Consider the following 8,285-nt stretch of genomic DNA (forward strand, 5'->3'; position numbering starts at 1 on the left):
TACCTTTCTTGTACGAGTGCGTAGAGTGATGTATCATAAACTATACCTATTATAGTTTATCTAAAATGTATGCAATATGTATGAACCCTTTTATGGAAATGTATTAGTGTTATAAATATATTCAAACTATACTTTTTATAGTTAAATAATACGTGTTCCAAAATGAATGGATAATGTCTAATATGAATGTCTTAATTTCAGTTCATAATGATAAACTAACTAGGAATCACATTCAAACATTAAAGCTTATGATTATACACTTTGCTCAACATAATACAAAGTGTTATGATATTTGCATGCTGGTGGCAAAATTTAGCAATTCTGCCCTGTTTTGGAAAAAAAAATCATAGAAAAATCATACGAAGTCGAAAACTAGATCCGTAAATTCTGAGAGTTCACAAAATGTGTCTAGTTTGCTCATAATTTTTATCACAATTTATAATGACCTCTAACTTGGTTGAAAAAGTCCATAATCACAGACTGGTCCGGATTGTTGTTTGAAATGATAGGCAGTTTTGTAAAAATCACCATAAATTGTAGAAAAATCGTATGGAGATGTGCAAGTAGCCATTTTAAAGCTAAAAACTTGAACTATTTGCACCTTGTACAGTTTTGAAAACAAAAATGTTTAAGATGCCCAAAACAGTCCGTGGATGGAGTTGAACTTTTCCAATGAAGGCTGTTAGAAAAATTTAGATATGTTCTTAGTGTTTTAACTTGTATTCCCCCCCTGAAAACTTGAGAAAACATAAAAAATGTAGGGGTATGAACTCACCTTGAGTGATTTCAGTAGATACGTGTTGAAGAAGGAAAGTGTTCAACCCAAGAACACTTGAAGAATCACTTGAAGATTCGAAGCTCAAATGTGGAGGAAAAACTCAAGATCAGCCCTTGAATCTCGAATTTCTAGAGAGAGAAAGTGAGAGAGGAAAGAGTTTGATCTTCTTGTGAAATGAGAGCAAAATGAGAGAAATGAGGAGAGAGGATGAATAATCAGTCCTCAAAACTCGGGAAGAGGGTTAATTGAGTGGGAAAAGACGTTGATGTGACCTAGGTAAGGTGGGGAGGCATGGCTGGTCAGAGAGTGGGTGTGGGGCGGTTGCTTGTGACTGCGGATCAATAACACTGCTTGAATGCGAAGTTGGATTTAGCTTTGCTATAAGTTTCAATCGATTTTGAAATTAAGTATTGTTCGCATTTGTATGAGTGTAGTCGATGAATCGATAAAGCAAGAACATATGAGTTTTGATTCGCAATGGGATTGATGATTGAGGGATGATTCGTGAAGAAAAACGCGAAGTCAAGGACTATGAAATTGTTGTTTGTAAGAATTTAGAAACTCGATTGTGGAGTTGTTGATGCTCATTTTTGCGAAAGTAAAACAATCGAGTGTTCGCATCTATGAATCAATTTGAAGTCAATTGGGTTAATATTCGCATATGGGTTCAACGTATGAATTTTTGATTTCGCAAGTTTAGAGTTCAAGAGCTAAACTGTGTTCGCATCTGGAATGAAAATTTTGTGAATCGCATTTGATTGATTAGGTTAAAATGCGAAGGGATGCGAAGGGTGTAAGAATGAAGATGCGAAAGTGATTAATGCGAAGGGATGCGAAGGGTGTAAGAATGAAGATGCGAAAGTGATTAATGCGAAGGGATGCGAAGGGTGTAAGAATGAAGATGCGAAAGTGATTAATGCGAAGGGATGCGAAGGGTGTAAGAATGAAGATGCGAAAGTGATTAATGCGAAGGGATGCGAAGTATTTCATAGTAGAATGCGAATTGGGGAAGAAAACAGAAGATTTCAAATATTGTCCCAGAAGAGTTTCGCATTTTTGGAAATATAAATGAAAATATATCTTTTGTTGTTTTAATTAAGGAAATAAATATTTTATATGAATACTCACCAGGAAAAACGCATATCATACATTCCCGATGAGTATGCATCATTGTTTTATCAGTTTGGCTCGCCACGTACTACAGTTTTTAGGTTAAAGAGATCTAGTTGTACGTACTTTTCGATTCATGTTTTCTTATTAGAGTAGTGGGTTGTTTAGTAAATACTGAACGTAAGTCCAAGTACACAAGGGTTAGTTGAGCTGAGAGGTTTGACTTGTTGACTTTATTTGACTTTGAATTGACCAGAATTTGACGGTTGTCACATATCTCATGGACCAGCCGAATCTGAATATGAGGCAACGTCGGTGGTTAGATGTGGTGAAGGATTATGATTGTGAGATCCTTTAGCATGCGGGGAATGCCAATGTATTGGCCGACGTGCTTAGCCACAAGGCAGTGCCGATCAGGGTTATATGTATGAGGATGACTGTGGTGGCTTCGCTACTGGAGCAGATCCGAGAGGCCCAACAGAAGGCTATGAAGGAGGAACATCGGAAGGGCGAGCGTATTGTGGGTCAGGTTTCCTTTTTTTACTATGATAGCCGAGGGTTGTTGACCCTCCACCTTAGGGTGTGGTTCCCCTATCATGGAGGCATGTATCACACATTGATGGAAGAGGCGCACAAATCGATGTTTTCTATCCATCCCGGGGCGACGAAGATGTATAGGGATCTTCGTCTTGACTATTGGTGGCCCTACATGAAGCGGGACGTAGCATGGTATGTGGAGTGGTGCTTGACCTGCAGGAAGGTCAAGGCTAAACATTAGAGGCCACATGGTAAGATGCAGCCGTTGGATATTCCCATGTGGAAATAGGAAGATATCACCATGGACTTCATCACCAAACTTCCCAGGACCGCGCGGGGAGTTGATAGGTCATTGTGGATCGGTTGACCAAGAGCGCCCATTTTATACCGATCCAGGAGAGTATATCGGCCGAGAAGGTGGACGACATCTACATTCGAGAGGTAGTGGCGAGGCACGGGGTGCCAGTGTCAGTGATTTCGGCCAGGGATGTGAGGTTTACTTCTAGGTTCTGGAAGAAACTCCACGATGAGTTGGGTACTCGTCTCCATTTTAGCACCGCATTTCACCCGCAGACGGATGGTCAGAGCTAGCGGACCATCCAGACTCTGGAGGATATGCTGCGGGCATGTGTGCTAGACTTCGGTGGTAGCTGGGACACTTACCTCCCATTGGTTGAATTCTCCTACAACAACAACTACCATGCGAGTATTAATCGTCCTCCCTTTGAGATGTTATACGGGAGAAAGTGCAGGACCCCAATATATTAGGGTGAGGTTGGCCAGAGGGTCATGGGGAGCACTGAAGTGGTACTCAAGACGACAGAGAGGATTCAGTAGGTCAAGAGTAGGCTCCAGACTGCACAAAGTTGGCAGAAAAGCTATGCCGACAAACGTCGTTCAGACTTGGAGTTCCAGGTCGGGGATGTGGTTCTCCTGAAGGTATCGCCTTGGAAGGGCGTCATCCGGTTCAGGAAGCGTAAAAAAGGGAATATGAAGGGTAGGGACTCTACGAGTTGGAGGCCCAACTCGGCGAGTCATGTCAACTAGAAGTTGACTTTGACTTTGACTTGGTCAGGGGTAAAATAGTCATTTTACCCTAAGAACAGTTATCAGTGTTTGACTACTTGTTTTTATGGGAATTATAACCGGAGGATCACCGGAGCAGCAGTCAGACATCTGTCGATTAACTTTTCAGCAGTTAGCCTTACGAGGTGAGTTACCTTCCAGTAGAGGTAGGTCTACAGCACCTATGCTGGCCCACCAATAGGTGATTATGGGTGAGATGGTTATCTTTGTGATGATTGTCTGGTTGCTATATATGTGCTGAGTACGTGTTAGTGGTAGTAGGGCGTGCTAGCCCCTAGTTATCGGTTGAAAGATACCGAAGACGATTACCGGCTGAAAGATACCGAAAAAGTGGACAAAACCCACACATGTATAGTTGTATGCTTACGATATGTCATTATGTGACTCAGTATGCCTATGTATGTTATCATGAAACCAATATGTTATGACATGTAATATGTGATAGGGGTAGGGGTGAAATAGTCCCCAGATACCGGTTGAAAGATACCGAAAGGGAGTTTAGTTCCCGGATACCGGTCGAAAGATACTGAAGGGGAGAGTATTTCCCGGTTACCGGTTGAAAGATACCGAAGGGGAGGATAGTTCCCGGTTACCGGTTGAAAGATACCGGAGGGAGGGTAGCTCACGGTTACCGGTTGAAAGATACTGAAGGGGAGGGTAGCTCACGGTTACCGGTTGAAAGATACCGAAGGGGAGGGTAACTCTCGGTTACCGGTTAAAAGATACCGATGACTATGTGCTATGGGTATGGTGGGGAAACTCACTAAGCTTCGTGGTTACAGTTTCAATTTTGGTTTCAGGTACCTCTTCGTCTAAGGGGAAGGAGCCGACGGTGTAGCAGCGCATTACACACACATGTTTTCCGCATGGAGTTTCCTGGGAGTCTACTCTGAATTATTTTACTTTTGGACAAAATGGTTTTTATTGTGACATATTTTGGATTATTGACATATTAATTGTGATATGAGATATAATTATGAACGTTTTTATATCAATGGTTTTTATGTTATAATCTATTTAAAAATAAAATTTTTGGTCTTGAATTTTAGGATGTTACACCTTTTATGTAATTTTATATATTTCAAAAGCTTCCAGCTATTTTTGCCAAACATTCATATAACAAATAAAAGTTATAGTTTCCCGCTACCAGCTACCTACTACATGCTACCAGTTACCCGTTTCCAGCTAACAGCTACTTTTACCAAACATACCCAAAGTGTTCATTTTCACGATACACAGTAACTGTCGTTTTAATTAACAATCTTGTTTATAATGATTAGTTTAGTTAATATTCATTGAATAATTCACTTGTGTTATGGTTTTAAAATGGATAATTAGTTTTAAATGAGCCACTCAATAAATAGTAATATAACTAGTCATGGAAAATCAAATTTGATTAAACTCTAAGACTATCAAAATCCATATTTAAATTTCGAGTATTCCACAAACATATCAAACAATATTTATTAGTTATTACGTGCCATAATGTATGAAGAGAATCATAATTTAGTTTTTTATGACTAAAATAAATTGAATTAAATATAAGGATTTATTTCCGAATACAAGTTTAAATCATTTATATTAAATAAAAGATTATAATTGAAAAGGTTTTTTCTTTTATTTTTAGTTTTTTTTATACATATCAAAAAGTTACTACGTATGTCAGACACAACGAAAAGATCACGAGAGCATAACAATATAAACGATTAACCTTTTTGGTTGATTAGTTTATTAAAACGTGTAGAAATAACTTCTGATTAATGCACCTGGTGACCTGGGTATGCCGAATCCGATATGGCGATATGCATACTAGAAGCCCATTGAGGCCCAATACGGTCGGATCAGTTTTGCTAAATTGAATTCAAAACTGAATCGGGCAAAGATCCGTCCGAAATACGGTTTCAATTACCTTCAAACAACAATTTCCGGATAGTACCCTGATCGACAGATCCGATTGCTATTTTCATTCGAACATGTTTTTGCAGAATTCGGAGACGATTATTGAAGCTTATTGAAGTTCATAATCAAAACTATTGCACAATTTCATTACTTACTGCTAATATAGCTTGTTTGTGGTGATTGTATCAAGGTACTTTCTTCCAGAAATTTCGTGTGTAAGCCCTAACGTGTTTGTAGAATTAATCATCAATACACTTCATTTCCCTTTCATAACTCTTTGATTATGCGGTTCTTGAATTCAATTGCTTTACTTATGTTTCAGAACTTTTAATTTCAGAATCTCTATTGCGTGTTTGAAGTATATTTGGCTTGATTAATTCAGACAAATGCATACTCGTTTTATTAACTGTTTGGAAAATTATTGAACTGATTCTTGTTAATCTCAGCAGATAAGATGGAGGACATGTTAGTTGCAATCCTTTCGATGCTTCTTATTGTTGCTTTAATTCCACTTTACCTATGGAAACGCCGTCAGGTCCCGCAGTCTCAGGACGAACAAGACGAACCTCGGGTTAGGGTTTACAAACAATTGTGGTGTTTGATTATGCTTTTCAATCTCTCGTGTTCTTAACATGTTAATTATTCTCGAATTAACGCTTATTTTCAATTTCTTAAAACATAAACAGATTCAGCAAAGGGAAACTGTTGTGCGACCTACTGGTGCTCGTAGCAGGATGCGTAGAAGGAATACTTCTGCAGCAAGCACATCTTCTGCTCCACCACAAGCTGTAGAAGGTTTGTGATTCAATCACTTTAACAATAATTACAAGAACAACAATAGCAATAAGAATTATGGCTTGAAGCAGAAACTGAAGATGGAAGTGATGAAGAAGCTGTTGAAGGTGAATATTACAATGCAAAGACATCAAAGAAGAAAGGAAGGAAGAAAGAGGAACGCCAAGCACAACGCCAGGTGCTTCGATATTCTCTTAAAACTCTCCTCAACTTCTTTATTCCCAAGATCTTATTCAGATCATGTTTCTTGATTCTTTTTCTTAAAAGATTCCAAAATAATTAGTAAAATTGTGGTTATATTTCAAACTTGAAGGCTGAAGAGGCTGCAAGGGAGTCAAGAAATACAAAACAAGATCGTTACGCAGAGATACGAAGGAGGAAGGATGAAGAACATGAAGCAAGAGAGCGAATGCTGGTTGATTTCTATCGTTTACTTTTCACATCTTTTTTTTTTTTTTTTTCATGATTTGTTTTTTTGCTAAATAAATTTGAACTGTTGGATAAAGGAAGAGGAAGCTGAGGCCAGAAAGGCGAAAGAGGAGGAAGCTGCAGCCTTAGAGTTTGAGAAATGGAAAGGAGAATTTTCAGTAGATGCTGAAGGTACTACTGAAAATGAAGTTCAAGATGGGACCCAAGGCTTGCTTTTTGATTTTGTGGAGTACATCAAGGTATATATATTTTGTTTTGGATCAAGTTTTTATAAAATTTGATTGTTTGATGAAAATGGTAATGTAAGTCACCATTGTTATGTATTGTTTATTTGCAGAAACAGAAATGTGTTCCTTTGGAAGATCTCGCTGCAGAATTCAAACTAAGGACTCAGGTGCTTCTTACACATTCTTCTTTTTGGCTAAAAGCAACAAATAGCAATCTACTTTAGGAACAAATAAAAGTAGTATACTAAAATAAACTAATCAACAAAAGTACGTTGCTATTTCTTGCATTTAACCTTTTTTCTTCTTCCCATTGTTGATACTTATTTTCATCTTCCTTTTCTACTACAGGACTGTATCAACCGAATCACCTCATTGGAAGACATGGGTATGATAACTCTCACATTTCTTTTTCACCGAATTCAAATCTTAGATATAGCAATCAACTTCCTTCCTTTTCTTAAGTGGCATTTTTGTAAATATATGTGTTATTTTGGGCAATGTAGGGAGGTTATCTGGTGTGATGGATGATAGAGGAAAATACATATACATTTCCCATGAAGAAATGAAGGCAGTTGCTGACTATATAAAGCGTGAAGGAAAAGTTAGCATTGCACATCTAGCAAACAAATCAAATCAGTTCATAGATTTGGAACCAAAAACACCTTTATTTGAGGATCTAGCAATTCAGGATGAAATTACAGTTGCTTGATGCACAAAGTTAGATCATATAATGTGGAATGATTTACTTGTGAAATTTTCATAACCTCTGGATTTTTGTGTTGGAAAAGCTTCTACAAGTCGTTTTAATTTTGTCCAACTTCTAGTTAGTAACATCTTATCCAAAAACACACGACAAAATACGAAATGTCGAAATCCAATAGGTACGAATTTTTGTATTTGAACACTAGAATATTAAAATATTTTATTAAAAAATGGGTCTCATGATCTCACAATAATAGACCCTTCTCACCTGAACCTTTCCTTATATATACACTTATAGAAGGGAGTTGTAAAAAGATTATAAGACAATTATTATAGGTGTTGTATCCAGTTAACCATTTTAAAGATACAACTTATAATGCAATTATATTTATAATGCAATTATATTGAGTGCAATCTTTAAATATCAAGGTTTCTTAAAATGGCAAGATGATTTAACATTGATGGTGATGAATTTGGCTATGATGTTTGTGGGGCATAAAATTTTGTTTAGAAGGCTTGTCACATAATCATTACACGGTAACTAATGGTGTTTACCATTTAAGTAGGAGAATTCTAAATAGACATATTGGAATTTAAACTCACAAACATGGGGTGTTTCTTTCACATCAAGTGATCCCATTCATTTACTTTTTAATATATAATATTTTTATATAATATGAATTTTCCTTTTTTAAATAACTTAAATATTTTTAAATTCACCC

General features: G+C 37.2%; 1 protein-coding gene across 3 annotated transcripts; it reads left to right on the forward strand.

The window, feature by feature from the left end:
- The first annotated feature begins 5,460 nt into the window (after positions 1-5,460).
- Positions 5,461-7,668, forward strand: LOC145006553 (DDRGK domain protein). 3 transcript variants are annotated; one of them, XM_078965629.1, is made up of 9 exons: positions 5,461-5,600; positions 5,860-5,981; positions 6,097-6,205; positions 6,277-6,383; positions 6,519-6,620; positions 6,712-6,873; positions 6,972-7,028; positions 7,210-7,246; positions 7,365-7,668. In XM_078965629.1, the coding sequence occupies exons 2-9, from the start codon at positions 5,865-5,867 to the stop codon at positions 7,568-7,570; spliced, it is 897 nt and encodes a 298-aa protein (XP_078821755.1). In that variant the 5' UTR covers positions 5,461-5,600; positions 5,860-5,864; the 3' UTR covers positions 7,571-7,668. The 3 variants fall into 3 exon arrangements, with proteins under 3 accessions (XP_078821755.1, XP_078821757.1, XP_078821758.1); XM_078965631.1 differs by having other exon boundaries at positions 5,485-5,600; positions 5,857-5,981; XM_078965632.1 differs by having other exon boundaries at positions 5,542-5,625.
- The last annotated feature ends 617 nt before the right edge of the window (positions 7,669-8,285 follow it).

Source organism: Lactuca saligna, chromosome 7, assembly GCF_052625555.1.
Source record: "Lactuca saligna cultivar CGN05327 chromosome 7, ASM5262555v1, whole genome shotgun sequence".
Classification (NCBI taxonomy): domain Eukaryota; kingdom Viridiplantae; phylum Streptophyta; class Magnoliopsida; order Asterales; family Asteraceae; genus Lactuca; species Lactuca saligna.

Coding starts and splice junctions, on each gene's coding strand:
- LOC145006553 (XM_078965629.1), top strand. CDS start 5,865: ATGGAGGACATGTTAGTTGCAATCCTTTCGATGCTTCTTATTGTTGCT. Junction 5,982..6,096: donor ACGAACAAGACGAACCTCGG/GTTAGGGTTTAC, acceptor AAACATAAACAG/ATTCAGCAAAGGGAAACTGT. Junction 6,206..6,276: donor TCCACCACAAGCTGTAGAAG/GTTTGTGATTCA, acceptor GGCTTGAAGCAG/AAACTGAAGATGGAAGTGAT.